Below are 17188 nucleotides of genomic sequence, written 5' to 3'. Positions count from 1 at the left end.
ACCCTAACTTACTGCTTAGAATTGGGGGTTTTTTGTTTGTTTGTTTTTTTTAATTAAAAGAAATTCTTTTTGGCCACACCACGTGGCACGTGGGATCTTAGTTCCCCAGCCAGGGGTCAAACCCGCGCCCCCTGCAGTGGATGCACGGAGTCTTAACCACTGGACCACCAGGGAAGTCTCCGGAATCAGGTTTTATTATTAGGTAACAGTGCAGCCTAACAGAACTTTGGCCTTTGATATCGCTTCTTCAGGCTCCTGCGAGATCCCGTCAGGCCCAGTGAGGCAGTATGTCCCCATCTGACCTCTTCTCTCCCTACTGTCTTTACAAATCCCAACAGAAATGGAGATTTTCGCCCTTTTCAACAAACCGAAGGGCCGTCAGAAGTGCCGGCAATACTATCCCGTCACCATTCCCCTCCGGGTCTCCAGGAATGGCCAGACGGTGAGCAGTTTGGATGCCAATTGGCTGGAGCACATGAGCGACCACTTCCGGAAGGGCGGCGTCCTGGTGAACTCGGTCTTCTCCCTCGGCTTGGTCCACGGTAGGGAAGGCACAGCCTACCCCTCGGGGGGCCCTTCTGAACTCTGCTGCTTCCTCTTCCTCAGAGCCTGCCCTATTCAGAAAGCTCTGTGGCGGGTCCGCATGCTGCGTCTGATTTCTGATGAACACATCTAGAGGAATCTTCCGTAAAGCTCACCAGCCATGTTCTGCCGACCCCTGCAGGAGTCAGCCAGGTCTATTCTAACATGACAGAGAAGGGGGAGCAATTCTGTTTCATTGATGATGGTGGCCTCGATCTAGGTTGCTTTTAAAACCTTTTCAAAAGGTTTTCCCAGGGTTTGTTAATTACCCCCAGGATCATGCCACTCTCAAAGTGCAATTTGTTTGTAGACACCGTTACAGTTTGAAGCAACCATAGCAGCATCTTGGAATTCACTGCAGAGAAGCGAATTGGTTTCTGTAAGCTCCATGGGGATACGCACTGCTCCTGGGTCTCTCGGCACCCAGTGGCCCTGCCAGTAATGGATTCCCTCTGGGGGGTTGCTGCCTGGGTAGCGCTATGGGTGTCAGCTTTTCTAAGGCAGAGAGAAAGTTTGCCCAAAGTGGGGAGACGTGTCACAGGCAAAGAAAGGGTTTTCAAGTTAACACGAAGGCAAGTTGAGTTGCTAGGGGCATCGAAACCGGGAGACAATTTGGGGAGTAGGGCCAACCTGCCAGCATGTGTGCAGGCTGAGGGCTGCCAGCCAGCAGGATCCCGAAGTAAGTGAAACGTAAAGTAACGCCAAATCCGATGATCCCAGCAAAACGTGGCAGGGGGCACTGACAGCCCTGCGTCTTGGTCGTTGAGCAGCTTTCTCTCTAAAAATTAGCAGTGTCAGGAACAGAGTTTGGATGCTATATGACTTGCGACCCTTGAGATGCTAACAAGCATCCTTGGAAGAGACATCAGTCTTAATTCTGAACGTACATATGTGCAATCATCCAAAATCTTAGAACATTGTACAGTGCGAGTCCCTTGTCCCTATCTTAGTAGCAATATCTAATGTTAGTATGTTCATATAGTAGCAGCAGGCATTGTACGGTATCGTGGGCCACGACTATTTGTGGATGGGTGAAGGACATAAGAAAGGTGACGGGCGGTCTCGTAGAACCCGCTGTGTCGACGGGGCTGTTCTGTATGTGTGCTGTCCGGTATGGTAGCCACCAGCCATCGGTGGCCACTGACCACTGGAGATGTGGTAAGTATGACTGAGGAACTTAATTTTTATTTTATTTAATTTTCATTAATTTAAATATCAATACCCACGTGCAGCTCATAGCTAGTGTATTGGACAGTGCAGTTCTAGAGTATATTTTCATTAATACAACTAAGGAAGTCAGTTCCACTCCCTGGCGGCAAGGTCAGTAAACTTCCTCTGCTCCAGGAGGCTTTCCCTGGGTGCCTGCGGAGTTCTTGGAAGCCAGGGGTCGTCCCGGCCTATTGAAGATGCACCGTCCAACACCAGGGTGTGTGCTAGGGCCAGATGTTTACAGCCCTCGTCATTAGCATTAGGGGGGCCAGGGAGGAACCCTCCACCCCCTGCTTCCTGCAGGGACACCCCGTTGCCCGTCTTCGGGTGTGGCAACAACAGCTCCTTTTATCTCCTCTTGGGCCCAGAGGGCCTCCCTGTGACTGCGTATCTCCCTGGGAAACTGATGTTAGTTGCACTAACATCTTAAAGATAGATAGGGAGGTGCTGGACATGGCAGCCACCGAGGCAGCCACGGGTCATGTCCCCACCTTGGGAGAACTGGGGTTTCAAAGGGGAAGTTTTCTCTCTTGCCTGCGCGTGTCAGAGGCGAGCTGAGCCCCAAGAGAGGACACCTTGAACTTGAAAGTTCACGCTGCCGTTCGTCGTCTGTCTAGCCATTCTGCCTTTGGCAACCAAGGCTCCGTTACCACCTCCACTCCTCCCCCAATCCCGTTCTCCAACCTTGAGTCCAAAAACACAGATAATGTGTACAGTCTTGCTTCAGATTTGACTGGAGTGTTGGAAATGCTGTTATATCCTCCCTTGGCTTTAGCTGCATGAAATCCAGCCTTCCTGCCTTGAAGACAGAACATGAAATTTTCCCTGGCAAGTGCAGCCGAGCAGCCTGCGCTGAGCCTGTGACGGCTCCACAGCAGGGCTGCCCACACGTCGGGCTGCCATGGCTGCACATCCCTGTCCCGGTGACGGCTGCAAAATCCTCAGAACAAAATGCATCTGAACCCACTCAAAATTCAAATGCGATTTCACCCCGACGTTTCTGATAGGAGGGAGCGTGTGACCTGGGAGAAGGGCTTACTGGGTTAGCGTGTTTCTGCTCTAGGAAAGCCCAGGCTTTCCGTTGGCAGGGAGGAAACATGCATATGTTCTTTTCCCAGAATTAAAAAAAAAAAAAAAAAAAGCAAGCTAATCATCATTATAAAAAGAACCTATTTCTAGTAGGTTAATTAGTGTCCTTACAAATAAACCTGGCAGAGCTAGGAGCACATCTTTAAGCTGTTTGCCATCTGGAAAAGCATCAGTCTTCTTAACTAGACATTTGTGCTTCAGAATATTTTCCACAGGGTCATAAAATGCATGAGAACTTTGTCCCATAAGCAAGGTGATGTTTAGCCCGAATAATCCAGTTAAGACTCCATCTTCTGTTTTTGAGTCTTTACCTCCCGGGACATGGAAAGGCTTATACCATCCTCGAGTCGGGCTTCTGCTCGTGGCCTCCTGGGTGTCCCTCCTGAGAATGCCCAGGTGTCCTGGGCTGGGGAGGCTGTGGCCTTGGGGTCTGGTAAACTTCAGGCATAGGTGAAAGGGCAGCAGAATGATGGGAACACGCCCCTAGAGGCTCCTGTGTGCTGGTCCTCGGCCAAGCAGCTCACACAGCAACTCCTCTGATCCCCATGGCTGAGTGGGGTGGGTACTGTCGTTAAGTCTGCGGAGACCGAGACACAGAGAACTGAAGTCATTGCCACGGTGCCCAGCTGCTAAGTGGCAAGAAAGTGGTTGGAAGAAAGAAGAGTGTGGGTGGGGAAAAGGGACTCGAGGAGAGAAAAGAGGTTTGAGTTTTGAAAGGAGGTTTAGGCCCCCCGCTGGACCCCTGGGGAGGGGAGAGCTGAAAGTCACCCTTAGGGAAGTAGCAGGACCTGGTGGCAGCCAGCAGCGTGGATGAGCCCAGGGGATGCTCAGACAGCAGGATGGATGGACGTACGGAAACACTGCAGCCAGTGAGACAAAAGCCAGAATCTATGCTTCCCAAGGGTGGGAAAGGCCGGGCAGGGAGACCCTCTGCTGAGCCGGCTGCCGCTGAGGACTCGGGTGGGTACCACGAGTCTGGGGTAAGGGTGAGGCGGAGCTGGCTGCCCACCTTCTGAAGCTTGTTTTCCCACCAAGGGTTTCCAGGCCTGCAGAGTCCCTGCTGCCATCACTGGCCACCACCAGCTGTCTTTGCCCTGCTCTCACCCCCCTTGTCCCCCTGGCTCCGTCCTTGCTCTGCATCCCTCTTGGTCTACCCTCCCCCTCCCCTCCTTTCCCCACCTTGCTCTGCCCTTGACCTTGCCCTTGGCCCTGTCCTAGCCCTCCCCCTCCCCTCCCCCCACCCTCACCCTCTCCTAGCCGGGCAGTTCTTCCGCCTCCGGCAGCAGCATCTCTATTCAGCCCACGTTCACAGGTCTTCCACTGTTTCCGAAATGTCCTTTGCAGCAAGTAGCGCAAACCAGAATCCAGTCCAGCAACAGGCACTGCACGGTGACCACGTGCTTACTGCTCCTGTACCTGGAAGAGTCGTTCTTCATGACCCTGACTGCTTGAAATAAACCTATTAGCCTCTTAGAATGCCCTGTGTTCTGGATTTGTCCGGCCAGGGCCTCATAATGTTATCTTGTTTCTCCAGCCTCTGTTTCCTATAAACTGGAATTTAGTTCTAAGGCCTTAGGTCTAGGATACATTCCAGATGCTGTTGTGTTTGACGAGCTGTGTCACATCAGGAGACACATTGTACCTAGGAGTCCCTCCTTTCCTACCTCTTTAAAGATTAGGTTTTCCTGAAGACTCTCTCTGATGCCCCAGCTTCACGTCCATCCAAATAACATTTGGTATTTACACCACATTTTTGATGCCTGACATAAACCAGATTACCTTGTATTTGCAAAATACATAGGTAAAAAACATGTACGTATTTTAAATAAAATACACGTAGGGACACATATTTTAGGCAGACATGTTTGCAGGCCCTTGGGCAAGGGCCTGCTTCCTATGCTTCTTAGCGTCCCAGTGTCTGTCCACCGTGCACTGTATACAGGAGGCGACCAATAAAGGTTTCCGGATGCTGCACAGTAATGCGTAGTGCTGGGGGGAGCTGGTGTTGGGGTGTGCATCACCAGGCCCCTGCAGACTGGGGGAGCAAGGGAGGATGAGCTTGCAGGAAGTTCATGGCCACTCCCTTGTCCGACCGCAGGCTCCAGGCACGTTGGCCTAGTGGTTGCAAGCGTAGCTTCTATTTCAGAGGAGCCGCTGAATAGCATAAGGGGTAAATTTCACTTACACCATGAAATGCATTTTCTCTTCTATCCATGGCACGTCTTTTAAGTAAATTTTTTCCTGCAGTATAGCACACGTACAGAAACCAAGACAGGTCCTAAGGGTCCAGCTCAGTGGGTTTTCACAAGGCGAGCACACCCATGTAACCGGCGCCAGATCAAGAAACAGCATCCCAGCCCCATCAGAGTCCCACTCACGACCTCACAATGCCTCTCCCCCAGGGCGACCACAGTTCTGACTGGAAGCATCACAGGTGGGGCGTGAACTTTATGTGGGTGGAGTCTGCCCTTGTTTGGCTTCTTTCCATTTGGCTTCTCCTTGTTAGATTCATCCACATTTTTACAGGTCACTGCAGATCATTTTTTTCTCGCTGCTGTGTGCTGTCCCTTGTGTTGATAGATACAGCTTATCCATTTACACACATATTTTTGTTCTTTCTTTGCCCCATGCAGGAAAGCATGGCCTCTGCACAGATTTGGCCCCAAACAGAAGCTGTAAGGCCATCTCACTGCAACCCCACTGAGATGCCACAAAACACGAGGGCAGGGAGAGCGGCCTAGTGGTCAGAGCACACCTGCTCCATGAGGCTGGGCGCCTAGGCTGCTCATGCCCCGGCTGGAGCACAGCCCCTGGCACATCCTCGTGGTAGCAAAATAAAATATCTGTCACCTGTTGAAAGAGCATAGGCTTTGGAGTCACACAAACTACATTTCAGGTCGAGATAGGCCCTTGTATGCGCTTGAATGTGGACAAATGGTTTCACGCCTATAGCTTCCTTCCATCTTCTCACCACTTAGAGGGAATGATAACCTTGCAGAACTTGCAGCGGGGGGAGGCATTCAATGAGAAGCCATGAATGTGCCTGGCAGAGGGCCTCATAGCTGGCGAGCACAGAATCAGGGCGTTTCCTCCCCATCTGGTCATCTGGTCTGATAAATGACACTGAAGTTGCAGGCTGCCCCTAACTGTAACTTATTCACTGCTTCAAACAGGGACTGCAGGAAGGCAGGCAGGCCGAGAGCAGAAGTGAGGGCTGCAGAAGCAAGAGAAGCAGCAGGCCTGCTCCACTCTTGATAATGTCAGCAGATTAGCTGTGGGGTGATGGGGGAGCTGCACACACCATTGTCCGATTGGTTGCGTGCGGCTGCGCGTCCCTATAACACGGGCGATTATGGCTATGCGGTTGGTACAGGCCACTCCTGGAGCCAAGGTGGTGCCGTGAGTGCCATGCTGGTGGGGAAAAGGGATTTCAGGGGGCCAAGGACATCTGTTATGCCAGTGACGCCAGTGTGGGCATTTAAACCATCCTAGCCTGTAGAAGGAGAACAGTAACATTTTCTAGTAGACCACATGCATCGACCCCTTATGTCGATGGCGTGTGCATTTCACGCTGGACTTGGGAGAGGTGCAGCACCTAGGGTGAGCCTGAAGGGTAGCTTGCTAGATGGAGTCTTCGTGTCCCAGAGACTGCAGGGGAAGAGCAGTTTTCGCATAGAATTTACTCTGGGGCTAATAGGGCAAATCTCCTTTTCTCACATCCTTCTTGTAAAGCATAAACTTGGAAAGTTAAGGTGTCCTTTTGCCAAAAGACCGGCATCAAATATTTATACAATGCCAGGGCAAATAGCTTTCTGTGCACAGTAGGGAAGCATCTTTACTTTAATAAAAAAATGCAGTGATAATGGAATGTTTTCCATAGATGGAGGATGATTTAACCTTTTTGCATGGGGAGCTGCACTCTGAGAGAGACCTATTTATACCAGCTCGGAGCACACTGCAGCGAGGCTGAGCTAGGAAGGTGATGAAGAGACGGGTGGTGGATGAGGCCGTCAAAACAAGGGGTTCTTTAAAAGCCCAGCTGTCTGCTGGCTGTGGTTCATTGACTTTTTTGCTGTTACAGATGACCAAATTTTGACAGCCATCCTGAACTTGCTGTGTAGTGAAGTGGGTGAATCAGCAGTCTGGATTCCGAAGAGCTGAGCAGCGGGCTGAGACGCTGCAGGCAGGACTGAGTTAGGAGGATGGTAAATAAGGACCTGGCTTGTTCCTGCTTCACGCCCCCAAGCCTGGACCACACAGCCCTCCTCCCGAGCTTGTGACTTGGAGCGAAGGAGGGGATGCCAGGCAGGGGGTAGGAAAGAAAGTTGGATGAGCTGCACTGTCTCCTTCCCCAAGTGGACCTCAACTCTATCTATATCGTGCTGAGCACTCTAATACTTAGAGCATGTGGTAGGCGCGTTGAAAGGGCTTAGAGGCTTACCAGTAAGGAGATCTGTAGGTAGAGACTTTGGAAATGGGGTATAACATATTTTTGTAGAAGCCTTGAAGAAATGTGTGCTGTGATCATAGGCTACTGAAGGATCAGTGAGTATCTTCTGGTCCCAAGCATCACCAGGTCAGGACTTGGGAAAGCTTTATTCAAAGGGGTTCCGTAGGGCATCCCTACTGTGGCAGGGGCTCCAGCTGGACCTGTGTTACCCAGAACTTGGTAAGTGAGCTGGACTATAGTCCGTGCTTGTCCTGGAGCCCAAAATATTTAAATGTGGTTCAGCCAGAGAGCAGTTCTGTCCTTCCTCGGTCACCTTAGTAAAATGTCTTTTAGGAGGACATTGAACAAACACTTGGGGGAAACTTTTTAGCAGAGCGGATGAGAGAGGCAAGCTTAGCACTTTTGCCAAGGCTGATGGGTAACAGACTCTCGGTATAGGAAACAAATACAAAAAAGGAGCATAGTATTGATTAACCCACAGGGATCTTATTTAAAATGGAGTTTTGTCTTGTCCGTAGGAAGAATATCAGGATGAGGCTGCTGTGCTCCAGGAATTCCCCTCAGAGCTGTGGTTTGTTGAGCTGGTCAGGCCCCTCTATCATTCTGGAATAATCAGGAATATTCCCCAGGCTAAGTGAAGTACACTGGTCTCAGATTTCTTAAGTTTCATTTGGGCATTGTAACAGTCAGATATTGCCAGGATGATGCTGTGTAACAAACCACTCCAGAGCTCACTGGCTTAAAACAGTAATAATTTATTCTCTCATATTTGTAGGTTGCCTGGAGCAACTTCTTTGAGGCAGCTGGGCCCACTCTCAGGTCTATGGATCAGCTGATCTAGGCTAAGCTCCACCGGGGCAGCTCTGTTCCAACAGGCTAGCTGGGGCATGTGCTCTCAAAGTGGTGGCGCAGATGTGAGATCAAGTTCAACCACGCCAGTGCTTTGCAAGCTCCTGCTTGTGTCACACCCGCTAAGATCCCACTGGCCAAGCGAGTCACATGGATAAGCCCCTGGTTGGCTTATCTCCCCACCATTGTCTTAGTCTTGAATTTCTTCTCATGATTCTGCTGCTTGTCTGGTCCTTGGTGACCCCTCATTCACTCTTCATTTCTATTCAAGCTGTGTCCTCTACCTTGAACTCTCAAACCCCGCAGACCTGGCTTGCAGTTAGTTCAATCTCTACTCAAAGTGGGGGGAACTACCCTGAGCACTTCTTTCAGAAACAGCCATGCCATCGCCTCTACCTCCATGCAACACCCCGCCCCGCCCCAGCCCACTTTATATTCTCATAGCATTTATACCCTGGGACATTATGTTTTCTCCCCCTGCAGGGCAGGGGAAGCTCCATGGGGGCGGGGTCTTCATTTGTCACCAGTGATCACAAGAGTACCTGGCACATAATGGGTGCCAGCGTGCTCAGAATAGACTGAAAGAGGTAGGGTTTCTGAGTCAAAGAGGATGGACTTTTGTGTTTCAGTCTTTTGAGACATTGTTAAGTTGTTCTCTGGAAAGGTCGTGCAGTTAAAATTCCCTTCAGCCCTGGAAGCTTTTTATTTATTTATTTATTTATTTATTTATGGCCATGTTGGGTCTTCGTTGCTGCGCATGGGCTTTCTCTAGTTGCGGCGAGCAGGGGCTACTCTTCGTTGTGGTGCACGGCTTCTCATTGCGGTGGCTTCTCTTGCTGTGGAGCACGGGCTCTAGGCACGCGGGCTTCAGTAGTTGTGGCATGCGGGCCCAGTAGTTGTGGCTTGCGGGCTCTAGAGCACAGCAGTTGTGGCGCATGGGCTTAGTTGCTCCACGGCATGTGGGATCTTCCTGGACCAGGGCTCGAACCCATGTCCCCTGCATTGGCAGGCGGATTCTTAACCACTGCGCCACCAGGGAAGTCCTGGAAACTTTTTACATACAATAAAGAGTGTTAAACGTAGCCATTTATTTATTACTTATTTTTGTTGTTGCAAATAATTTTCTCATTCTGACGGCTTTTTGACTTGCTTGTGAGGTCTGTTGGAAGACAGAAGCTGAAGGTTGCTATATGTTTCCATCTGTCTGTCTTTTTGTAACTTCTGGAAAGCACTGGCAGTTCCTGAACTCCAGTGTGACTCAGGGGGCTTTCTGTGTTTTTCTCCCTTTCCTTCCTGATGAAGAAAAGATCACATTATTGTGTGAATTGTCCTTTATATCACTAAACATATTTTTATGTCTGTTGCCATAACAAAACACCACAGACTGGTTGGCTTGAACAATAGACATTTATTTTCTCATAGATCAGGAGGCTGGACGTCCATGATCAGGGAGTTGGCAAATTCGGTTTCTGGTGAGGCCTCCTTTCCTGACTTGCAGATGGCCACCTTCTCTGTGTCCTCCTATGGGCTCTCCTCTGTGCAAGGTTAGGGGGTTAGGGTGGGTGGTGCTCTGGTGTCTCTTCCTCTTCTTGTAAGGACATCAGTCCTGTTGGACTAGGGCCCACCCTTATGACCTCATTGAACCTTAATTACCCCTGGAAAGGATCTATTTCCAAATGTACTCACTTTGGAGGTTAGAGTTTCAACATATGAATCGGGGGTGGGGGGTGGGGACAGAGTTCAGTCCAGCACAGTGCGACTGAACAGTGATTTGTAGAATACTGACCAGGAGGAATTCTCTGTCTACAACCCCCTTTCACAGACAAGAAACCAAACCCCTCAAAGGGTCAGATCCCTTTTCCGATAGAGCATGGGCCCAAACCACCTGCTTCTGAGTCCATTCGTCTGTTTCCACAGTCCCTCATCTAAGTGAATCTAGGTATTTAGGAGCCATTAACTTAAAAAGTGCCTCCTTGAAAGTCTTCTTCAGGGGCAAGGACCCTGTTGTGTTTTTCTTGACATCTTCATTGCCTGAGACAGTTCTGAATCATGCTATGTTTGATGTAGGTTTGTTGAATTATACGGAACTTTACCATTAACTATAGCAGTGCCCAGGGAAACATTTTCAATGGTAAATCATTTTGAAAAATTCTCCCTTCCCCCAAATTTCACCTCCTGACAAGAGCTGCGTGAAGTGTCCCATATACTGCACCCATGTCACACAAATGTCGAGGAATCAGCGCATCTGAACTGTGTCTGCAAGCCCAGAGCGCTGCGTTGCATCTATCCCCACTTCAAAATAATTTCTCTCACCTCAATATAGTTTTCTTCTAAAAACTGTCTCTAAGTGACTGCATTTCCCCCGAATAAGTTCTCCCCAGTGCATTCTGATGTTGGAGCATGAAAAGGAAGGTAAACGCATGAAATCAAATGGTGATTGCTAACAATGAAATTTGGGCTCATAAAATCAAGGATATTATTCAAAACTGCGAGGTAAATTAGTCTCATTCATTCTGATGGGGCTAGACTCTGTGGTTGTGTATGCCTTCTTTAATTAACATGCTGAAAAGATGTTCTGATTGGGATTATTAATGAATGCAGTGAAAATTTTTGCTGCTTGTAAGGCTTCTGCCACAGACGGTTTACAGCAACCTCCCTCCACCCCACCCCGCCTTTTCTTTTTCCACAGATTCCTTACACGGCTTGACAGATGGAGTATTCATCTTTGAAGCAGTTTCCACAGAAGATAGCAAAACCATGCAGGGCTACGATGCTATTGTAGTGGAACAATGGACGGTTCTGGACGTAAGTGCTGGGATTGGCAGTGGTGCTTTTCTTGTTTGGACAGTGATTGTTTTACCAGCTCGCTCCTCTGAGTGTGGCTGCTGCTGGACGTCGCTTTCCTCTGAACGGCAGTTGGACCTCCATACACCCTGTGAGGACCCCTTTCGTCCTTTGGTGCCCCTCCTATGCCACCCCCAGTTGGGGGATGGGCCCCACTTTTCCCTTTCTGTAGAAAAAACACATTGTGTGTGCCGGGTAGAAAAGATTCTTCTCTCATTAATTTGAAAGCGCTAAGTGACATAAGTGAGTCAAACGCATAGTTTGTGGCCCCCATAATAATTAGAGCATCGTCGTTATTGGAGCTAGACTGTATGGCCCCCTCTGACAGGGGGCCATAGAAATTTATATGCCAGAAGAAATTTATATGCATCTGCTCTCTTAACCTGCACAATAAGTCTGAGTACTGTGATTGCTCCCATTTTACAGATGAAGAAACTGAGGCACAGGGAGGTTAGAACCCTGGCCCATTAAGTGTAGAAGGCGGTCTTTGAGAAGCATTGACCCGCAAGGCCACCAGATTGCTGTGGGCAGAGGAATTCCTCAAGCTGTGTTGCGCTGGGATTTGGGAAGGGGAGAGCTGATTTCTTTCTGAGGTTTGCTGGTGTGTATTTTAAAGGCATTTCTGCAACTGTTGAAACATGGACTTTATAGACCAGTCTCTTGTCCACCCAGCATCCGGCATGTTTGAAGATAGGGGACTGATTTCTGAATGCTCTCAAGTTGGCCCTAGAAGGACACAGGGTTGGCGTCACTCTGAGGGGCCCTGCCAGACAGGGGGGGTCTCTGTGCCAGAGGAGGACAGATGAGGAAGCAGCTCTTGTGCAGAGTGCGGGGCACTGGGACCTGCCACACCCTTGTGCCCTTTGGCACTGCAGCCTGTGGCCAGTACCCCGCCTGGAACTGGGGTGGAGCGCTCCACGGGCACCGTTGCTTAGCCTCTGAGCCTTCAGCTGTTCTGAGGAGGCCTGAGGTGGGGAGCAGGGGTGCGGGGGACAGCCCGCATCTGAGTAGGGATGGGAAATAGCTGCCTGCAAATGTGACAGAATAGAGTCCACAGAAAAACTGTAATAATCAGAAACAGGAATTCCAAAATCACAGCATCCAGGGCCAGTTAGGTTGGGGGCCAGGGGTCCTGCAGGCATAAGTAGTGAGGAAGGTAAGGAGGTAGGTGATGACCTGCTTCCCCGTCAGGCTCCGCCAGTGAGTCCCGCCCGCCATCGGTCCCAGTGAGCCTCCATGCCCCTAACTGGAAACGGGGTGCAGAGGAAGTGAGGCTCTGTCGAAAATGCAGAGTCCAATGTGGGCAGGTCATGTCCCCCCTGGGGACCCTAAACTTCCACAACTGTAAGATGGGGCGGTCCGTTCACCCAGCCTGCCACGTGTGGTAGATGCAGGATCTCAAGGACCCCGTCCGGACAAGCTCATGCTGGCTGCCCTGCACCCACGAGCTGCAGCACTCGGTTTGCTCTGTGATACAGGGCTGTATCAGCAAGCGATGCGTGGCTGCACCAGAAACACGTTGAGTGATTTTGCACATGCGATCGGCCACGGGCCGTGGGGATGTGTATAAAATCCCTTGCTGTCTGCACATTAAAGTGGCTGTGAAAGGCAGGCTTTGTGGTTTCCTCAATAAAGATGGTTTGATGGCAATGATCCAAAATTGCCTGAGAAAGTGGTTCTCAAAGTGTGGTCCCAGGACCAGTAGCAGCAGCACCTGGAAGTTGTTAGAGATGCAGATGCTTGGGCCCCACCCTGGACCTACTGAATGGGAAGCACTGCGGGTGGGCCCAGCCATCTGGGTTTTAACAGGCTCTCTAGGTGGTTCTGAAGCTTTCTCGGATTTAAGAACTAGTGTCTGAAAGAACGGTACAGATGCCACTTTCCCCAGATGTCTATGGTCGTGTGATATTTGATGAAAAGGGTGATAGGAAAAGCACCCCAATGATTCATCTTTCTTCAGCCTTTGAAATATTGAAATTTTAAAATGTGACCTTGATGCGTAACTGGAGGGAACGCCTACTATCTAAAAAGTCTGTGGGAGGGAATTCCCCGGTGGTCCAGTGGCTAAGACCCTGCACTCCCAGTGCAGGGGGCCCCGGTTGCATCCCTGGTTGGGGAACTAGATCCCACATGCATGCCGCAACTAAAAAGATCCCGCGTGCTGCAACTAAGACCCGGCACAGCCAAACAAATAAATATATTAGAAAATAAAATGTCTGCAGGAGGGAGATAATGGTTACAAACTCAAGTAAGGACACAGTTGTCATTTTGTGCCCCTGTCAATTTTTTAAATTGTTATTTTTTTAAATTGAAGTATAGTTGATTTACAGTGTTGTGTTAGTTTCAGGTGTACATCAAAGTGATTCCGTTTTATATATATATATATATATATATAAAGTATGTAGAATATATAAAGTATGTATATATATATATATACACACACACATATATATATATATATTCTACATACTTTATATATTCTTTTTCATATTCTTCTCCCTTATAGGCTACTACAGAATACTGCGTATAGTTCCCTGTGCTCTACAGTAGGTCCTTGTTGGTTACTTATTTTATATATAGTAGTGTGTATATGTTAATCGCAAACTCCTAATTTATCCCTCCCCACCTTTCCCCTTTGATAACCATAAATTTGTTGTCTATGTCTGTGGGTCTATTTCAGTTTTGTATTTAAAGTTATTTATATCTTTTTTTAAGATTCTACATGTAAGTGATATCATATGATATTTGTCTTTCTCTGTCTCACTTACTATGATCTTCTCTAGGTCCATCCATGTTGCTGCAAATGGCATTACTTCATCCTTTTTTATGGCTGAGTAATATTCCATTGTATATATACACCACGTCTTCTTTATCCATTCATCTGTCAATGGATGTTCATCTTTGTTTCCCAAGGCATCCAGTAAATGCTTCCTGAATTGGGTTGAAAGCCTTTCGGTTCAAATCGAGCTTGTGTCTATCTGGAAAGCTTTTTAAAAGACACACGTCCAGGCTTTCCCCCCAAGTTTCCTATTCAACCCACTGTGAGAATCAATCCCTGCCTTAGAGGAGCCATGTATATGCAGCTGTTACCAGCACAGCCCAGCAGGGTCCAGTCTGGGGTGGGCTTGCCCCTGGCCCAGCAATTGGAAGAGCTCTGTCCGACCCCTGCTCCGACCCACAGACAGCTGCTCCTCTGCACGTGCCTCTGGCTGTGCGGGGGGGTATCTACCTCCCTCACCTCTATCCCCGAGACCATCTCCTTCCTCTCCTCCCCACCCTTATGGCCTCTGGGGAAGGCCTTTCCTGTTCAAGCCCTGGGCAGCTCCCTCTTGGCTTGTGGTTGATCCTGCTTTTCTAGCAGCCACTTTCCTCCTGGAGCCTCCCAGGGCTCTGACCACCAAGTATCTCAGACCAGCTTTTTGTCTTTTCTCACAGTTGGGACTGACTTGTCCCTTTTCTGCCCCTTTACTCCTCTACCCGTTAATATCCTCAAGCTCTGTGTGCAGATGTGCCAGTCTAATTCGGCCACATCTTCCTGGCTTTCCTCTCCCCCCGCACCCCAGACCACACGCACACATACAGACACACACACTTTCACAACACAACCTACCTGGCTCTTTACACCTCGGCAGACAGTGCGGTATGTTGGAAAGAGAATGTGGATTCTCGAATCTGGCCTGGGTAGGCATCTTGCTCTCTTGTTTCTTGCTGAGTGTATGAAAAGGAAACCACCCCCTCTTTGCTTTTCCATTTTTCAATTGTATAAATGGAGACACGGGTAACAACTTCTCGAAGTCAATGAGAATGAAAAGAGATAATGTATTTAAAAGTTGTGAATGTCGTACTTGGCATAGAGTAAGTAAATACTGTTTTCTTGTATCGGTCACCCAGGATCATCAATTGGAAAGATCCTCTGCCTATTGCATTGATCTTGTTCCAAAAGCCCAGAGGAGGCTGGGCTAGGGAACATGTGGAGTCAAGTGCAAATAATTGCATTTTTCTCAGTTGGAAACCTATGGCCTAAAATTAAAGGCAGTTGTGAATGGGATGAAAGTCCATCAATAGGGCATTTATGACAGGTATTTGGCTTATGCTCTATGAGCTTACAATCTAGAGTGTGACCAGAAAGGGTGATTCTTTGAAATGAAAGGGGGAAGCTACATAGACGGATAGGTGAAGAGGAAGAGAGAGGCAGAGAAAGGGACCGTCCTCTTCTCTCTGTCTGCGCGTCCCTCAGCCTGACTGCGCAATGGACTTGGAGGATGCCACCAGGAGCTTGTGAGCCATAGAGCCTCTCCATCCTCATCCCGCTCCCTGGACTTTCTTCTAGCTCACAAGTGCTTCCTGTGAAATTTGCCACCAGAACTGAACATAAGACAGTAGGGAAAGCGCTTTGAGTAGATGCAGTTGTCTTGGGAGCTGGTGGGTTAACTGAAAAAGTCAGTGAAAAAGAACCAAAGAAAATCATATTCAGAGGGAAGGATTGGGAGTTTGGGATTAGCACATGCAAACTATTTTTTTTTTTAATTTCAAATACATATATAATTTTTCCAAGTCTCCAAATATTTTTTTCTGTTAGTTTCTGCTCTATAACAAAGTGAATCAGCTCTACATATACATATATCCCCATATCTCCTCCCTCTTGCGTCTCCTTCCCACCCTCCCTGTCCCACCCCGCTAGGTGGTCACAAAGCACCGAGCTGATCTCCCTGTGCTATGTGGCTGTTTCCCACTAGCTATCTATTTTACATTTGGTAGTGTATATATGTCCATGCCACTCTCTCACTTCATCCCAGCTTACCCTTCCCCCTCCCCGTGTCCTCAAGTCCATTCTCTACGTCTGCATCTTTATTCCTGTCCTGCCCCTAGGTTCCTCAGAACCTTCTTTTTTGTTTTTTGTTTTTTTTTAGATTCCATACATACATGTTAGCATATGGTATTTGTTTTTCTCTTTCTGACTTACTTCATTCTGTATGAAAGGCTCTAGGTCCATCCACCTCACTACAACTCAATTTCATTTCTTTTTATGGCTGCATAATATTCCATTGTATATATGTGCTATATCTTCTTTATCCATTCATCTGTCAGTGGGCACTTAGGTTGCTTCCATGTCCTGGCTTTTGTAAATAGAGCTGCAGTGAACATTGTGGTACATGACTCTTTTTGAATTATAGTTTTCTCAGGGTATATGCCCAGTAGTGGGATCACTGGGTCATATGGTAGTTCTATTTTTAGTTTTTTAAGGAACCTCCTACTGTTCTCCATAGTGGCTGTATCAATTTACCTTCCTACCAACAGCACAAGAGTGTTCCCTTTTCTCCACACCCTCTCCAGCACTTATTGTTTGTAGATTTTTTGATGATGGCCATTCTGACTGATGTGAGGTGAAAACTCATTGTAGTTTTGATTTGCATTTCTCTAATGATTAGTGATGTTGAGCATCCTTTCATGTGTTTGTTGGCAATCTGTGTATCTTCTTTGGAGAAATGTCTATTTAGGCCTTCTGCCCATTTTTGGATTGGGTTGTTTTTTTTGTTATTGAGCTGCATGAGTTGCTTATAAATTTTGGAGATTAATCCTCTGTCAGTTGCTTCATTTGCAAATATTTTCTCCCATTCCAAGGGTTGTCTTTTCGTCTTGTTTCTGCTTTCCTTTGCTGTGCAAAAGCTTTTAAGTTTCACTAGGTCCCATATGTTTATTTTTGTTTTTATTTCCATTTCTCTAGGAGGTGGGTCAAAAAGGATCTTGCTGTGATTGATGTCATAGAGTGTTCTGCCTATGTTTTCCTCTAAGAGTTTTATAGTGTCTAGCCTTACATTTAGGTCTTTAATCCATTTTAAGTTTATTTTTGTGTATGGTGTTAGGGAGTGTTCTAATTTCATTCTTTTACATGTAGCTGTCCAGTTTTCCCAGCACAACTTATTGAAGAGACTGTCTTTTCTCCACTGTATATTCTTGCCTTCTTTATCAAAAATAAGGTGACCATATGTGCGTGGGTTTATCTCTGGGCTCTCTATCCTGTTCCATTGATCTACACTTCTGTTTTTGTGCCAGTACCATACTGTCTTGATTACTGTAGCTTTGTAGTATAGTCTGAAGTCCAGGAGCCTGATTCCTCCAGCTCCATTTTTCTTTCTCAAGATTGCTTTGGCTATTCGGGTCTTT

The 17188-nt window shown here is 48.0% G+C and overlaps 1 protein-coding gene across 2 annotated transcripts in view; it reads left to right on the top strand.

The window, feature by feature from the left end:
• Positions 1-17188, top strand: part of RFTN1 (raftlin, lipid raft linker 1) — a 205277-nt gene that overhangs the window by 149805 nt on the left and 38284 nt on the right. For both annotated transcript variants that reach the window (XM_060011523.1, XM_060011522.1), the window contains exons 6-7: positions 339-542; positions 10869-10984. In XM_060011523.1, coding sequence (XP_059867506.1) covers positions 339-542; positions 10869-10984 — 320 coding nt within the window. The remainder of the gene's footprint in view (positions 1-338; positions 543-10868; positions 10985-17188) is intronic.

This window comes from Delphinus delphis, chromosome 4, assembly GCF_949987515.2.
Source record: "Delphinus delphis chromosome 4, mDelDel1.2, whole genome shotgun sequence".
NCBI classification, from domain to species: domain Eukaryota; kingdom Metazoa; phylum Chordata; class Mammalia; order Artiodactyla; family Delphinidae; genus Delphinus; species Delphinus delphis.
This window is presented reverse-complemented; position numbering and strand designations above follow the sequence as displayed.